The 17,440-nt window shown below is 42.6% G+C and overlaps 1 protein-coding gene and 1 long non-coding RNA gene across 3 annotated transcripts; one reads left to right on the top strand and one right to left on the bottom strand.

Annotated features, from left to right (window-relative positions):
- The first annotated feature begins 210 nt into the window (after positions 1–210).
- Positions 211–9,603, top strand: LOC308056678 (glutaredoxin-like protein C5orf63 homolog). 2 transcript variants are annotated; one of them, XM_080372416.1, is made up of 5 exons: positions 211–346; positions 1,556–1,631; positions 5,724–5,844; positions 8,336–8,392; positions 9,153–9,603. In XM_080372416.1, exons 3-5 carry the CDS (start codon positions 5,728–5,730, stop codon positions 9,330–9,332), a joined length of 354 nt encoding a protein of 117 aa, XP_080228542.1. In that variant the 5' UTR covers positions 211–346; positions 1,556–1,631; positions 5,724–5,727; the 3' UTR covers positions 9,333–9,603. The 2 variants fall into 2 exon arrangements, with proteins under 2 accessions (XP_080228542.1, XP_080228541.1); XM_080372415.1 differs by having other exon boundaries at positions 230–346; positions 1,518–1,631.
- A 920-nt stretch (positions 9,604–10,523) lies between these two features.
- Positions 10,524–17,220, bottom strand: LOC308056683. The gene is made up of 2 exons (XR_013924916.1): positions 11,580–17,220; positions 10,524–10,575 (listed from the first exon to the last, which is right to left on the bottom strand). It is a non-coding gene; the product is annotated as an uncharacterized lncRNA (long non-coding RNA).
- Positions 17,221–17,440: the final 220 nt, after the last annotated feature.

Here is a 17,440-nt window from a genome sequence, read left to right on the forward strand (position 1 = left end):
GGGATCCAGGGGCCCGGGGAGAACGTGGGCGGGAGTCAGAGCAGCGCCCCCCGCCGGCAGGGCCTGAGCGGGGTTGTGTCGTACCAGGAGGCGCGCTCGGGGAGACGGAGGCGCCGGGGGAGCTGGGAGCTCGCGAGAGGCCCCAGGCGAGGGGCGGGGCGGGGCGGAGGCGAAGGGCGGCCGACCGACCGACGGGCCTATCAGCGCGGGGCGCCGAAGGAGCGGAGGGCACCGCCCCCCGCCAGGCCGGCCTCGCCGGGCAGCGCGTCCTTGGCGGCAGGGCCTCGCCCGCCACCCCTCGGAGTGTGCCGGGGGACGGACGGAGGCGGCAGGCCGCCGCCGCCAGGTGGGTGCCCGCAGCCCCGGCCCTTGGCGCAAGCCCAGACCGGCGCGCAGCGCCCCGTCCGCGCCCGCGGCCCGCCCGGCCTAACGCCGCCTGGTGCCGAGCGCCGCGCCAGGCCGCGGGGCCCGGACGGCCGCCGCAGGGGCCTTCCCGGCGCTGGCGGTGCGGGCCGTGCGGCAGGCCGGGGACGGGTCCCCCGCCCGCACCGGGCCCGAGGCGGCCGCCGCGGAGGGCTGAAGCCGGGCGGGGGCGAGCGGGCCGCGGCGCTGCAGGCTGAGCCCCGGGCAGCCGGCGCGGGCGAGCCCCCGGCGCTCGCTGGTGTTGCGGTGGGCTCTGACCCACCTGTCTGTAGAGGGCGCTGCTGTTACAGGCAAGCCCGTGGCCAGCGACGGGCACGCTGTCACGGGAGGGAGCGGGAGACCGCGGGATACGCTTTGACCGGTTTTTGGCTCGGCCCCGGCCCGGGGCGGGGCAAAGGGTCATTTAGCTGAGGAGTTTTCAAATGGAAGTGTTTTAAACAGGCTTTTAAACTCTATTATCATTTTACTTTGTGATAATGGTCCATTGTCTATGCAAGTTCCTTAGTCTCCAGGAGTGGTCTCGTGGCCATTACAGCAACCTACTGATTGTTTTTCAAACTGAATGATGAATGATCAGACTGAATGAATGAATGAAGTATGAGTAGCCTGTATAAAGAAGGGACTGAAAAGTCCCCTCGGTGTGCATGACTTTGGTGGAGTGATCCCCTATGCACCCAGCGCTGCCGAATAAAGATATCTTTAGCTCGCGTATTGATGACTGATTCTTTAAATCAAAACTGAAACTTGGAGCATATGCCTTGGACCAGAGTCTAGAATGGACACCTCTAGAGGCATCACAAAGCAAAATTTTTTTAATATTAGGGTGAAATTATACTTTTCGTCTTTTTTTGGGGTGGAATGCAATGGGTTTGTGGCGTTTACCCTGGATTGCTGTAGTTTGGAGGAGAAAATGTGTAGAAATATGCATTGATTATTATATAACATCATCTCATGGAACCAAGTGATATTATTGATGTTTTTGAATTTTAAGTTGATGTAAAAACCTGATTCTTCCTTGAAGACCTTTAGAATTATGTGCATTTGCAAAAAGAAGTTCAAGATTTTCCTGTATTTTGCATGCCTCCTCTGAAAAGCTGCTGACGTAAAAGCTTTGTGTGGATCTCGACTACAGGACTTGGTGTCCCTACTCACTTGTGCTCCTCCGTCTCTTGCTGTGGCACCGTATTTTGTTGTTCAGCATTTCCCTGGTAAGCAATCAAACTGACAACAGCAGGCTCTTACATTTGCACCCGCTTACTGTCCCCATTTGCTTTCCATTGATACGCCTTTTGTCATGCTAGAATGAGGATTAAATGGAGAGTAGGAGTCAGTTTAATACACACTTACAAAGTTTCTTGAGGACAAAGAGCTGAATACCTCTAGGACATTTTCAATGTAACATTTCCCATGTTTCTGATGTGTTACTGTTATCTTGCAAAAAGAGGTGTGATTTGTCCAGACAAATCCATTTATTCTGTCAAACCCAGGTTAGGCTTCCAAAATCAAATACTCCATTAATGCAAAGTGTATACAGACAGATGCCTGCAAGTTCATAATAATTTCATCCTTGTGTATATGTATACAAATCCATGGGAAACAAGACATAAATATATCGATAATTATGCATGTAAAACATTGAGAACCACAGAGCAAGAGTATGTTGGTGACTTGAAGCTAAGGTTTAAGAGTATATAGCATCATTAAAAGTTACATTGTTAGTGAAAAAGACAGCCATGCTTGCCTTTCCTTGATTGATGCCAAGATAAGGTTTATATAGATAATTATCTCATCTAAGTCATGGTTAGGTTTAGTGTCACATTTTATTTTTGCAGCAGATAACAGAATTTCCATCACCTAATAAATTCTTAACAGGAAATGAGCCCAGTTTGGCTTTGTGAAATACAGCATGGGCCAAGTCCAGACTTGGATGCATCATTTGTTAAATGATTTTGTGGCATTGTAGTATAGGGGAGGGAAAGTTCTGAAGTTTGCAAGCATCCTTCTTTACATCTGCGTATTAATTTTTTTCCTCAAACAAATCTTTATAATTACTTGGGGGTAGGCTAAAGAGAGCTCTAGAATAATCATGCTGAAAGATTTTGTCTATGCTTTTAGCATTTTAGTTCCTCCATAACAAAAGACAGATCTGCTACAGATATGAGCAGGATGTGAACACCTTAGCATATCTGTGAGACACTTTCCTTTTTGTCAGTGATGAAACCAGCATGGAAATGACCTCTGACACTGGAGCTCTGCATTCCAGCAATGTTGCTCAGCTTAGTGCAGGCCAGTATTGGGAACCTGCTTGTTCACACGATGGTAGTATGCACACACTAAACACCCATGTGGCTCTGGGATGCTGTTCAGACAGATTGAGCTGCTGCACTAGATTTGCCTGATGAGTGATTGGATATTCACTTTCATCAGCTCCTGATCACAAGCAACTATACTTAACCCTTCACAATATTAGAACCGTTCAGTGTCTGTGCAAAACCCCTGCTATTTGGTTTTATGTATGATGTTTTAACTTCATCTTATGGGGGCAGAGCCATAGTTGCAATTCTGTGAGGCTGGAGTTGCACCGTTTTTTAGCCCAGATTAGATGCAGCAGGTCTGACTGCTGGCCTTCCTAATGATGCTGTCTGGCAGCTGTGGGCTTCAGAAACATAGGGAGGTCAAGCTGTATCATCTATACAGTGGGAACATGATGCCATCTGACAGAATCTTGCCCTCCCTCAAGGTTAGAAGTGTCAGACTCCTTTTTGCTGATGAAATAGCAGAGCATAACAGGGGCCTGGATGGAGAGTGGTATCATTTTATGAATTAGGTTTACTCCTTTGAGTCTTTTTGTAACTGGCATTACAGTATGGCCTTAGCATCATTCTACATAGGTGATTATATTGGCAGCCAGGATTCTGTTTTTCTTAGCTTATTTATAAAAACATTCAGGCAGTCTTATGCTAACTCTGGAAACAACTTCCTCTTGCTTCAGTAGTAGTACACAGCAATGAAGATTTTTTTCCTGAATTCCAAAGCTATTATTGCTTATAAGTCTTTAAAATTTTTAAAGAAGTAAGACACTGTGTTAGCTTCTTTCTTTTTGTGAGATCTTGAAGCTTAGCTACTGATACTGCCTTGCTTGTGCCCCTTCAGTTGATGTTTAGTTAGGAATTGTCCACTGCACTCAAATTTACCAGAGGGTGGAGGGATCAAAAAAGGAGGCATAAAGAGTGAACCAGAGACATTTTATACACATACATGTATATATGGGGGAATAAGGTACATGGAAATCTAGGCTTTATTAATTCCACTGTTCACAGAACATTTTGGGAGTGCTTTCCTTGTTTTTAAGGCACAAAATTTGGCTTGCTAGGCTGGCAACAAAAGTATTCATTTAAAAACTTGCAAGAATGCAAATTATTTGTTTTGACATTTTTATCATGCATGTGAGTAAGCTGACATGTTGTGATTTTTTTATTTTCTTTTTTTTTTAATGTCAAGATCACATCCATTCTGGGCACCTATTTCCTGTGGATGTAAAAATCTCCAAGTATGACTGAGACTGAGGCTATTTACTGGCATCCAGATTTGCATTTTTCCAAAAGGTTGCAAGCTTATTTTTGCACTTATTGTGTAAAATCCCAGACAATCAGATTTTGACCTGGCTAAGTAAAACAACAGCAGTAACTTCCAAGGTCTATGACCAACGGCAGTGTGTGCTGTGCCGGTCACCAGCAACTTTGCACTAACAGCAAGCATACCACTCTGTCCCTGCAGCTGACTTTTACTAGTATCAAGCCTGACACATCCAGATGAAGAACCCTTTCTGTTCCAAACTAAACAGTAAACACAAATCCCATTCATTGCAGAATACTCTGGTTTAGACAACTTTATTTTTACATGGTCAAAGAAAAAAACAAATTGAAAAAGAAAATAATTATTTCCTACCATCTGAAATTTGATAATTCAGACTATAATTTTCGAAGGGTAGTACCTTTTCTTTGTATTTTCTCTGTTGAAGCTTCTTCTAGAAATATGGCAAGTTACCCTTACCAGCGTCCTTTGGGGAAAAAAGGTGTCTTTGACACTGCAATAAGGCTGGTGAAGCAGTGTCATGTCACCCATTTGATTTTCCTTGTGGTTGTTGCTTAGAAACATAACAATTAAGCACCCTTAATTTTAGAGTCCACTGCAATATTTTGTCCTTCCTTAGCAGTTATGCTAGCTAAACTGTCTTTCTTAAAACAGAACTGTGTAATATTAGTACTGAGAGGTTCTGTAAATGCACTAGGCTCTTTTTTACTGAACATCCTAAAACGTGATTGTCAGTCACAATGTAGTCCTGCTTGCACTTAAGTTGTTTGAACTTGTGCCATTACATTGCGTGTTTGTGGTTAGCTGTAGTTAGAACTACGGGTAAGTCATGCCTGAACAGATACGGTACAGAAGCAGTTTGGCATCTGTAAAAGGACTTGATTTCCGGGGTGTAAATTCTGATGTCAAGTGTCGCATCTGCCAATAGTCTCTATGCAGACTCCCTTTTGCTCTGGTTTTTGCTTTCAGTCCTAAAATGCCTTGTAAAGGTCCCATTAAGACACGAGTTTGGAGAAAGCACTGTTGTTAGTGTTATTATGAATAGGTGCCTTCAGGGCTCCAGTGTGGCATCCCTCAACAACACGAAATTTACTTAAACTCTCCCAAAGAAATCACAAATCCATCAACATCTTTCATTAATTTTATGTTGCAGGAAGGCCTCAGGGTAATGCGTGTGCTTTCAATATTACCAAGTTAAATTGCCTTTGCTGCAGCTTTTTACTCACTAGCAAAAAGCATTGTATTCATTTTCTGATTAGGTACAGATCAGTTTTTTCATGGAATAATTTGAGTAAGTAGAATATGTCAAGCAGTGCAGCAAGATTACGGATGTTCAAAGCACAGCACTTTGCATTTTCTTAATATCATGTAATTTTTACAGGCGTCTATGCAGTTGAAACAGTGGAATGCATTTATGTCAGCATTTTTGTTAAGAAATTTAAAAGAGGCATTTAAGCAAGGTAGCATTGGTGTTTTTTTCTAAATGGAACTACACTTTTTGAGCTATGCAGTGTTTCTGGCCTGCTGCATAGTAAACCATTTTTCTGATTAATATGTTGGTACCGTGAACATAAAAATCCTGAGAAAATGGTTTGATTGTGTGTATTTTAGAACTGCGTTTGAAGTATCATATTTGTCTTAACATTAAATTTCGTGAGCTATGGGTTGCCACAAAACAATTGAACATTTTCTTTTTTCCTTAACAGGACAATGGTGCTGTGTTTTCTGAGCAGAACATTGCAACTAGCAAGACATTTATCCAGTCCACTGGGGAGACAACTCTGTTCAGCCAGCACAAATAAGCCAGTGCTGACTTTATTCACCAAGGTAAAAGTTGTTTACAGAATAAAGCTAGGCAAGACTGCATATTTATCAGTGGATTCCTGATGAAATGGCTTGTCCTTACTTTTTGTCCACTTCAAACTTTTATAGTATTGTGCAGTTTGCTCTGGGAGTGTCTTTTACACCAGGCTTTATAGCACAGTCATACTCTTACTGTAGCAAGCCAGTAGTTACAACCAACAAGATTTCAGCGTAGTTGTGTCTCAGTGACACTACAGTCCGTTTACAAATAAAAGCTCACCATCTGTTTATTAATCAGAGCAATGCAAGCTGCCACAGCTCGCTCTCCTGCCTGATTCAGCATCAACTCATTCATAATCCAAATGTGATAAGGTAGGAAATAATGAGCTTACCTTTGGGTTAATAATTGGAAAAAAGTTATTTGTATTACTTTTGTGTCTTAAAATTTCTAACTACTTAAGACACTGTATGAAATCATTTTTTCTAATAGTGTTCAAGTTCTGATAGAGTTCAAGTAGTTCTCCAAAGTGGGCTATTGTTGAATGTGTTTTTAACTTAAAATGTTTTTGATGTATATCTTTTTTGCAAGGTTACTGTTAACTCAGATCACTTGTCCTGTCTAGCTTTGCTGTGCAGCTGTTTGATTAGCTGTTTGATTACTTATGGCAGCACAAAAGAAGCAGTGACAGGAAGATGGATCTGCTTCCTTCAGCATCATTGCCAGCTTAAAATGACCACAAACCTGCAGTCTAAGTATGCAGCACAAATGGCAGTTATCTGTAGAAATGAAACTGTCCCTTCCACATGTGTATTGTCTAACAGATCTAGCTATCAGCGCAGCATATGTCAGTTTGGGAAGGGATTTTTTACTACCTCAGCAGTAGGAATCCTTTTTGCCACCGTAATACACATATGAGAGAGAAGGTTGTCCAGGACAGCTTTATCCAGGCAGCCCTATTACAAATTAACATAATTTTTTTAAAAAAAACATAAAAATTACAAATAACAAAAAAAAAAGTGATGGCAGAGACCTACTATTGCACTGTTCTACTGAAGAATATGTACTAATATAAATGGACTGTCTATTTTTAAGTATTTATTTTATTTATTATTAAACAGATTTCACTGATAGTTGGAATGGTTCACTATCTGATTTTAAACCAGTTCCAATGTTATTAGTACTACATAGTGCTTAATCTTGCCATCAGAGCAATAAAAACATACTCTTTGCTAAGAGTCAGCTTAGTTTGTCAAATGCTTTATGTGACTGCTACGTTAGAAGGCTCTCTACAGGCCTAGTGGAACTGATTATATCCTGCTTTAACTGTAAGGAGCTTGGCACGTTACAAAACTGATGTGCAGGATTCTGGGACGTTCCTTTCAGTCACCAGTATGAGGTATATCAGTCCCTCCAAAAGCAACAAGAACTAGTAAGAATGCAGCACTGTTGATCTTTAACATCTTACACAGGTTTTCAGAGCACAAGCACTTGTCTGTATGGGAAAGACAATTTAGATTAGATGTGAATTAAAAGTAGAGTATTTAATCCAAATTAATTCACACGAAGGAGATAAGAAGTAGCTGTTTCAGATTGATTCCATGTTTAAACAAGACTTAGGAAGACTTTAAGTGGGAGGGAGAGGAGGTCTTTTCCAGCTGTGAGAGGTACTTCATAGGAGAATGACAGAGCCATCACCTTCACCACTGTATACTTTGCTACATGAATTACAGGATAAATTCTGCCATTACAAACACTGAAGCAACACACTTTCATGTGAGTCACCTTGTCAGGTATGAACGCTCTAATGATCATGATGTGTGATCAGCAGAAGTCAGCTGCATAACTATAGTGGAAGATCAGGGAGTTTTCAAAATGAGAGGTTTTCTTTGACTCCGTCACTGGTCAAAACAATGCAGCTGTTTGCTAGATCTCCCTGCTGGAGTTTACTGTCCTCGCAGCTCTGCAGGTTGGAGAATCATGCTTAATTCCTTTCAGGCAAAGTCAGCCAGATTGTCTTAAATCACCTTCTTTTGCTATATGAACTGACCCAAGTGACTCAGTCTGAAACAGATTAGAAATTACTCATGCGACTTCCTCATTCACCTTCTACCAAGGGACATTCTTCTGTCAGAGTGGTACCTGCAGTTGTTTTCAGCTAGCGATGGCAGTGCTTTGAATAGTCATTGTTGCTGACCAAAAGAAGGGGTCAGTAAATGTCCTTCCAAATCATGCCCTTGAATCAGCCTTTGGAAGAGCTGTTGAAAACTGTTAATTTGTATCATGAGAAAAATAAAAGCAAGTGAGAAATAATTAAATTCTGTGGCTGAATAATTTATTTTCTTCTCAACCATGCTGCACTGATAATGATTTAGAAAGCAGTAAGACAGGGTGGTATGGGGGAGGGAACCCACATTTATAGTAGTGATCACTCCAGTCTGAGCACGTTACTTTATGGTACAAATGATCTTTGTGTTTTACTGCATGCTTTAAGTTGGTCTGAATATTTTCTTTTAGAAACCATGCCCTCTATGTGATGAAGCAAAAGAGGTGCTTGAGCCATATAAGAGAAGGGTAATGTATTACAATACTGTATGTATTTTCTGTATATAAAGAACAGTTAATCAGGATTCTTTCTTTGTAAAAGAAAATGGCTTGGATTTATTTGCATCTATTATTATTTCTTGGGTGACCTCATAAAGACAATTTCAGCACTGATTTCCATAAAACTCATTATCCAAAACCATTCTGTGACAATGCTACTCATAAGTATTGGCAAAGTAAACCAATATACACTTTGTCACAACTATTTTTAAAATCTCTGCTTTTGTAAATACTATTGCCTTTTCTGATAGAGGAATTTACAACTGTTACGAAGCAGGTAATGATATAATTTGGGAAGGATTTTAGTGAGTGGGACTTCAAATATTTAAACTATAGGTGATTGCCATTCTTCAAGTGGGTTTTGATCACTTTCTTGAAGGAAGAAACTTAACAGACCATTAAGAGGGTTGCACTATGCTGCCCAACAGGCAACTGTTGTGTTGCCAGAGGCATATTTGTTGGTGGTGCTCACAGGGGAGTGGTTCTGCACAGAAGATGAGGAATGTTGTTCTGGACTAGGTAGAGAGTCCTTTTCAGATATGCAGCCAAGGATTGTGGCTATGTGCCTTTTGTATCCACAAAATGGGCAGTTGTCTACGACATGGAAGAATAAATGTAAAAACACCAATAAACAACCCTTGTATTTCTGAAAAAAAATATTGATCAAAAGACAAGCAGGTATGGTTTTTCAGTGTCCAGTAGCTACTAACATACTTATTTTCCGTCACAGTTTATCTTGCAAGAAGTGGATATTACCCTTCCAGAGAACTCAGCATGGTTTGATAAATATAAATATGACATACCTGTTTTTCATTTAAATGGGAAGTTCCTGATGAAGCATCAAGTAGACATTCAAAAGTTTGAGGACCAGCTTATGAAGCTGGAGTTGCAAAATGATGGAAACCAGTGAAGAAAATTCAGCTGCTCTGGTGTGTATCTGAAAGGACTGTGCAAACATAAATTGTGTGAAAAAGCAGTATTTGTTATATGGCCTTACATTTCTTAGAACATATAGTACCAGTGTAATAAAAAACTTGAGTGACTTGTATTCTATTTTGTATTAATCATCCAGCCCAGCTGCACCTGTAGCAACATTTTCTGTTCCATTCATTTGCTGCTATCCTAGGCTGGCTTTTTATTGACAGAATAAATGCTGCTCCATCACGGCAGATAAAGTGAAATGTGTTTGTATTGGATTTGTAGGGCAGGGTGCTGGTAGTGGGTGAGCTACAGGGGTGGCTTCTGTGAGAAGCTGCTTTAAGCTTCCCATGTGTCTGACAGAGCCAGTGCCAGCTGGCTCCAGAACAGACCTGCCGCTGGCCAAGGCCGAGCCCACCAGCGACTGTGGCATGCCTCTCTGATAACATATTTCAGAAGGGAGAAAAAACCTGGGCAACTGCAGCTGAGAGAGAAGTGAGAATATGTGAGAGGAACAGCTCTGCAGACACCAAGGTCAGTGAAGAAGGAGGGGGAGAAGGTGCTCCAGCTGCTGGAGCAGAGAATCCCCTGCAACCCAGTGAGGTCCACGGTGCAGCAGATGGCCGCCCACGGCTCGTGGAAGACCCCACACTGGAGTAGGTGGATGCCCAAAGGAGACTGTGACCCCACGGGAAGCCCACGATGGAGCAGGCTCCTGGCAGGACTTGTGGCTCTGTGGAGGACCCATGCTGGAGCAGTCTGTTTGTGAAGCACTGTACCCCATGGAAGGGACCCACGCTGGAGCAGTTTGTGAAGAACTGTAGCCTGTGGGAGGGACTCATGTTGAGGAAGTTTGTGCAGGACTGCCTCCTGTGGGAAGGATCCTGGAGCATGGGAGGAGTGTGAGGAGTCCTCCCCCTGAGGAGGAAGGAGCAGTAGAGACAATATGGAACTGATCACAATCTCCAGTCCCTGTCCCCCTGCGTTGCTGGGGGAGAGAAGGCAGAGAAATCGGGAGTGCAGCTGAGCCTGAGAGGAAGGGTGGGAAGAAGGTGGTTTTAAATTGGGGTGGGTTTTTTTTTGTTTTAGTTTCTCATTATCCTACTCTGATTTGAATGGTAGTTTTCTCAAGCTGAGTCTGTTTTGTCCATGACAGGAACTGATCTCTCCCGACCCACAAGACTTTTATTATTTTATTTATTTTTTAATTTATTATTTTATGTATTTTCTCTTGCCTGTCCAGCTGAGAAGGTGCAGTGATGGAGCAACTTCGATGGGCACCTGGTGTCCAGCCAGGGTCAACCCACCATGGTGTTTAGGATTGTTACTATGTGTAAGCTGTAGGTCTGTAAGAGACTTCTTTGAAGAAGTCTGTAAGACTCTAGCTGAAATGTTCATTTGAAACAGACAAGAAACAGGGCATTTACTGTAAATTAAAAGGGTGATTGATTAAAGACAGCACACTCACTGAAAAAGAGTCATATCTATAGAACAATTACCACAATCTGGTACAGCTGTCACAAACACATGAACACTGAATAGTTTATTTTTCTTCTAATGGGATGTACATATGTTGTACCTAAGGTTGTTTTATCTACTCAAGCAAGTGTTGTTCTCCTTAGTACTTGAGTTACTGCCAGAAACAAGAAAAAATAGTGAATGATAATTGAGCCAAAAGAACCAAGTCGGTAATGAAAATGGCATTTATTAACTCCAACCATGTCTTTCTGAGTGCTACTACTTTCAGAGTATAAAATGAAAGTGAGAAATGTTAAGCGTGTCTTTAAAAATTTCCTGGCCAATGATATCGGACTTTTCCCTTAGAGTTCAGTTATGTTCTTAAAAAATCCTTGGTCATACATGGTGTTTTGCCCTCCTTAGGGATGCTTGTGACCTCATTCTCTGTCATAAATCCAGTGAACAGAGAAAACATGTATCACTGGTAGGGGATCACAGTGCTCAGAGTTCTGTTGTAACTGAGTCCAGTTGTTACGCTTTCTGGAATCACATTTCAGTTCTGTCTGCATGTATCACATGTATCATACGACAATACCTTTTTATCAAGGGTTACTGCAGTTCTGTTAATGCATTATTGGCAACGAAGGGATGTGAAGTAGGCAGACAATGCCTAAGTTAAATATATTTTCAGGAAGAGAAGAAAGATTAAGGAAAAGTCAGCTGTTTAAGTAGAATAGTCTGTAATAAGCGCTAGAGAAACTTGTTGGTATTTTTTATCTACTTAATAGATCTCAACACAGAAACTAATACCTACCTGATGCATTTCTGTTCATTCTACAATGACAGTATTCAATCATCTGTCATTGCCAGGAATTTCAGAAAACAAGGACACTTACCAGATGTGTTTTTGCAGGGGGAGAATCCAGACACACCAGCTACCCAGTTAGACAGCAGTAAACTGAAAATCACTAGGATTTGTTACGGAGTTCAGGTTTTGGAGTATGGTTCAATAAGGTGGCAACTGATCTGCTATGGTCAGTTCCTATATATTCTCATCCTACAGTGTCTTTAGCATTTGACAGATCATTTCCAGCTCAGTTCCGCAAGATAAAAGATTTCTGGGCAGTGGGGGTGAGAAACTAAATCTGCCTTGCAGTTCAAGCAACATGAGTCCACTCAGGAAGGGATCTGATAGTATCCAAGAGCTCCAGGAGGGAAAGCTGTGCCCTTTTTACAGCAGAGAGCTTTAGGTAAGTTTAGCCGCATCATCAAACTATACCCTGTGATTTATAGGACTTCAGAAACTTCCATTTCACCACTTGTCACCTTCTTTAAGGAGGTCTGCGGAAAGAGAGTGCCATCAAACAATGGATTTACTACATTTGCAAGAGCTAAAGAGAAGCTTAGAAGTTTAAGCATCTCCTTAAATCTGTTTAAGGCTTTTCTTCACCAATTCTGTAAATGATCCAAATCCAAAATCACAGCCTACTGATGCTTCTAAAGGAAAACACTCATCGTGTTGTTAAGTAACCAGTATATTGTTTTTGTAGCTTTACTTTACCTTTAGAGCCTGCTGCTTTACCCTGATGTGGTCATTTACACTGTAGAGGAAGAGTAAGTTGAGGAGACACAAAAAAAGAAGCTGAAGTTTCTCAGAAGTAAGTGACTGAACTTGAATAACCTGGCGAATGTGAAGTGTGATGCTTTCCCCAACATGAGGGGGGAAAAAAAAGAAAAAAAAAAAGGACAAAACTTGAAATAGCAAGGTACTTCTTGAATTGTATGTTGCCGCATAGCTTTGTGCTATCAACAGTGCTTTTCATCACCATTGATAGAAGAACAGGACCTTAGAGACATAAAACTTCTATACCTTCTGCAATTCATGATGCTACAGTCGAATTTGTAAGTGTACCAGAAGCTACTGTTAAATAACACGCCTGAATTACCTCTGTATGAGCAAGTGCCATTTTCTTTCCTTCAATAGCCTGAGATGGTTTCAGAAGGCCCAAGTTTTTCCATAGTAAGTTTTTGTAATGAGAGAGCTGGCATACAGCACTTGTCACCCATAGTTCAAGCACTTCTTCTAAAATATACCATTATTATCTCAAAGCTATGGAGGACAGAGGTCACATGGACTTGCTCCATTTCCCAATATACATCACTGACAGAGGCTGGAATAGCCATCAGAGCAATTTGCCTTTGTTTTATTTTTAATAAGGCCAGTTTTGAGAAGAAAAAAAAATGGAAGCTAAAAGCAAACTTCTTAATCATGCAGGAGATGATGAATTCCTTTTTCCTTATTCACTCAGACTGTGGAGGTTTTCTTCTATAGCCAGTGCCAGATTTTTGCCCCCACTCCACCTTTGTTTTGTAAAGTGAATGATAACAGGATTTTTATAATAGCTTCTATCTATGGCATAGCCTTTATCAGTGAGATGGAGGTTTTCCCTTAGCTCTGGCTGTGGGTGTTAGTTGCATATAATGTACAGAGAAGGGGTGACTGCTTCTTCCAACTGTTCTTCTGGTGTACAGTCAAACACAACACTGCACTGTGCATGCCTCGACCTATTTTACCTGCCAACAAACACAAGTAGCAGATTCAGGTGTGTAAGAAAGGTCATTGTAGACCCATGTTGCAAGCAACAAGCCTGGACTCCAGGGTTAGTGTTCTATGGTATGGAAAGATGACTGCCAGCCATTCCTCTCCAAATACCACGTTGTCCTTCCAAAGCCAAAACATGGTATACACTGCCAAAACCTTCTAGCAGTATCTGAGATGTACTGTTCTACTGTTTTAAGGGAGTGGAAGCCCTGTTCTCATTAGTTTGAACACAAAGATAGGAAGTAGAAACATGTCAATATGGAGTGTTGGTGGCACACCTCAAAGAAGGAGCTGTGCTATAATCATTTCCAGATAAAAGCACCACAGGACAAGGTGATGAGCAAGAGCGTGACTGTTCATTTTGGACCATAGATGCTGCTTTCTCCTTACAAAATTAGGTTGTGTCAAGGTTACTGAAGATGTTATCTCTATTACCTTCTCTGAGGAATACAAAATACTGACATAAAAAACTCCAGGAGGCCGCCTTCTCTTCCAAAGCCAGCAGCCCTGCGCAGTAGAATAAGGCATTCAGTGACTATCTCCATATGTGAACACTAAGAGTTCACATATTCTGAGTAGCAGATCAGACAGAGAAGTATTTCAGCAGCATCTTCCATTTTCCTGCCATTATCAGTCCTAAAAAATCATGTGAATTTGTGATTCTATAGGCAAAATAATTTACTAATCTCATTGGGACCAGAATTTTACCTCAAATAGTTAACTACTTTCCATTTCCTTTGACGTGGGGAGATAGAACAAGTGTTTGGGTGACTTAACATGACTAGCAGGTCTGCCACCTTCATTTTCCAAAACCAAGAAAAAACATATCATATGTAAATTGGGGGAATTTTTCTTCTTTTTGAATATAATAAATGCAGCAGGGTCCCAGCACATGCATCTCTCTAACCAAATGTGTCAGAAGTATAACACTAAAACAAGAAGGCATATGCCCCTGCTGAATATATATTTACAGAGGCATATGTGACTTCGTGAAAACTGGCAATTTACTCCTTGACAGTGAATGCTGGCAGGAGTGCAAAGCTCCACAATATACTCTCCCTGTAATATAAAAAAAGCTTGAACACAAGATGAACTTATTTCCTGTTTCTGGACAATTAAAAAGCACATACACAGTGTTCCATCTCCTTTCAGTAACCATAAATAACAAATACACACCAGGCTTACTTGCTTATGTATTCTGCTTCTCCGGGTCTTTATTTGTGTCTTTTAAATAACACACAGTACATAGAAGGAATTGTCTCATTTCTTTAAGCATAGGACTCCTAGCACAGTGTCTTCCCGTCCAAATGGCCTGTGAGACGTAACCTCAGATTCCCTCCCTAGCTCTTGAAGTAAGCTCTTTCTGTAAGGCATCGTTCTCTTTTTACCTCTTATTAGCACCTTACTCCCCAAAGTAACACAAAAATCCACGCGTAGGCTTAGCCAATTCTGTAAGTATTAAACTCTGTTTCAGTCTTGTGCATGCATTCATCTTTAATCACATGGCCACCTGGATTAACTGTGAGTGCAGCAACACATGGAAGTAAACAAATTCACAAGTGCAAGTGTCTGAAAGATCACAGGTCATTTTTTTGCTCAGTGACAGCATCACTTTCCAGACAGCTTTGCTTCGTACTGTACCAATATCATGTCTGTTTTCTACCATGCCCTGCTGGCAAGAAGGCTCCATTCCATTCTTGTGAAGTTGCTTGACCTTGGATACCCAAACCTGAACTCTTGCAGGGCAGGGCTGGAGCTGTGAGACACACCTGAAATGGAAAATTTCAGCAGTTTGGGAACTCAAACTGAATACCAACTTGTGCTTGGCAAAGGCATAGTAAGAACAATAAAACCACCCTCTGTTCTCTACCCTCACTTCTCATAGCATTTCAGATCAAATTCTATTTCTCGGTCTTCATCTTCAGGTGATACATAACATATGCCCAGGATATCTAAAGGGTAAAATGATACCCTCAAGTGTCTGTCTTGTCTCTGGAATGAACTGCATGGGTAGAGGACGCTCCAGATCATCCACATTTCCCTTTAAGTTGCCTTCTGGACCATATACAGCTGATCAAAACTCTATGCACAGAATATGAAATAAGTCGCCCCCAATCATACAGACACCCAAATCTTCCTGCAATGAGCCACAACTACACCCACCCACTTCTCTCAGGGAGAAGATGAAAGAACAGCATGTGACATGCCTTACTGGAATGCACCTAGATAGTATGGCAATCAGGGAATATAAAACCGTCAGCTTTAATTCAGAGCCTTACCATATGCCATATATTTTTAGCCTATCTCCTAAAGAAATGAAGCTTGGACCATATAATCATGTATGAGTCCGGTTCTTCTCCTTCCCTTCTCCCCCTCCTCTCCGACTCCTTCCAAGGAATGTTTAACCCAGGGACCAGTTCTTCAGCTATTACATGATGGTTGGTCCTGATGATCTCAAAGGTCTTTTTCAACCTAAACGATTCTATGATTCTACATTCCCACATATTTCCTGAACATCTGCTCCCAGGAAAATGACAGAAATCTCTCCAACCATGTCCACTGAGGGGCAGGGGGGGGAGGAACCGTGCTGAAGGAAGTCGCCATCCATTTTGGCCAGCTGGCTGCTCCTAAGGAAACAGCAGAAGGGTAGTTCAGTACTGACCATGACATCAAACATCTCTCATCCAGAAGGCCTATCACAGCAGATTCTTCAAGAAGTCACACTGCTGCAGTGGAAGGAAGTTTATGAGATAAGGGATGACAATCCTCTGGTAACCAGCCTCATTAACTTTGTTTCTCACAAGACTGTTTAGTTGGAGACAAGTGCTTGAAAAACATTACTGCAAAATTCAGATGCTTAAAGAGAAAAAAGTGGTCAGAAACCACATTTATCCACATAGGTTTTATGTGTGTATAGGTTAGATGCACATTTACACTTCTACTCTTAAGAGGTGAGGCATCCATTGCACGAAGGTTTCCATGGTGGTAAGGGTTGTCACTGCAGGTATGTTTTTAAGATGTTATCAACATTCCAACTCCACTGAAGATCTATAATTCTGCTTAATTTATCTCACCTTCCTTCTGCCAAGGTTTACAGAGTGACTCCAGCAACCAGTGCTGGGCCCTTTCCTTTTATTTTATTACACAGGTAGCACCTGTGTGCACCTTCTGTTTCCAGCTGGAAGAGCATCTCTGTCACTGCGGGTGAACAGGCAGCCAGGTCCAAAGATTAGGTGAGTTTTTTTCTCCACTGACGGAAAAGCAGACCAAAGGCAAAACCCCCATGTGATTAGGCTTTCTAGCAAAATTTAAGTGTATCTTGGTGTTTTAATTTGCAATTTTATCAAGAGAACAGAGTGGTTTTACAAAAATACAGCAAAGTGGCTGCTACCTCAGCCCTACAATGTGCATTTATTTTTGAACCAAGTAAACAAGGTTGCTTGAGAAAGGCCATGAAATAAACTATGATTATGCAAATAAAAATTTGAGCCCGCAGGTTTCCTTTAGGTTATTTCTTACTGCCTTAGGAACTCGGAGCTGTCATTTTAGATACAACTTTAACCGAGTTTCAATGACTTGGATGTTTTCCTTGCCATCAACACGAGGTTCGCAGCCACAAGCCGGAGCGGGGCACAGAAGAGCTTTTTCTCTCTTAAGTGGAGGGGCGGGTGTTCTGAGGTTGTGACTTCTGGCACGAAACCGGTGAGTTGTTTGTCCAGGTTTGCTCCTTTTAACTCAGACCGGTGTCTCGCACCGCTCCCGTTAGCACCGAGGCTTGCGGGCGGCTCACCGGCGCTGAGCCAGCCCTGCTGACGGGGCAGGGGCGGCCACGGCCGGGGGAGCGCCCGTGGGGGCCGTGTCTCGCCGCCCGGCCCGCCAGTGCCGCCAGGGCAGGCTGGGCCGTGCGGGCGGCGGCGCTGCCCGGCGGGACCGGGGCCGGGGCCGGGGCCGGGGCCGGGGCCGGACCGCGCCGCCGCCGCCCTCCCGCCCGGCTCCGCGCTGCGCGGCGGGGCGTGAGCGAGTGCGCGCGGGCGAGGCCG

Source organism: Falco punctatus (genome assembly GCF_963210335.1).
Source record: "Falco punctatus genome assembly, chromosome: Z".
Classification (NCBI taxonomy): Eukaryota; Metazoa; Chordata; class Aves; order Falconiformes; family Falconidae; genus Falco; species Falco punctatus.

Coding starts and splice junctions, on each gene's coding strand:
- LOC308056678 (XM_080372416.1), top strand. CDS start 5,728: ATGGTGCTGTGTTTTCTGAGCAGAACATTGCAACTAGCAAGACATTTA. Junction 5,845..8,335: donor TGCTGACTTTATTCACCAAG/GTAAAAGTTGTT, acceptor ATTTTCTTTTAG/AAACCATGCCCTCTATGTGA. Junction 8,393..9,152: donor TTGAGCCATATAAGAGAAGG/GTAATGTATTAC, acceptor TTTCCGTCACAG/TTTATCTTGCAAGAAGTGGA.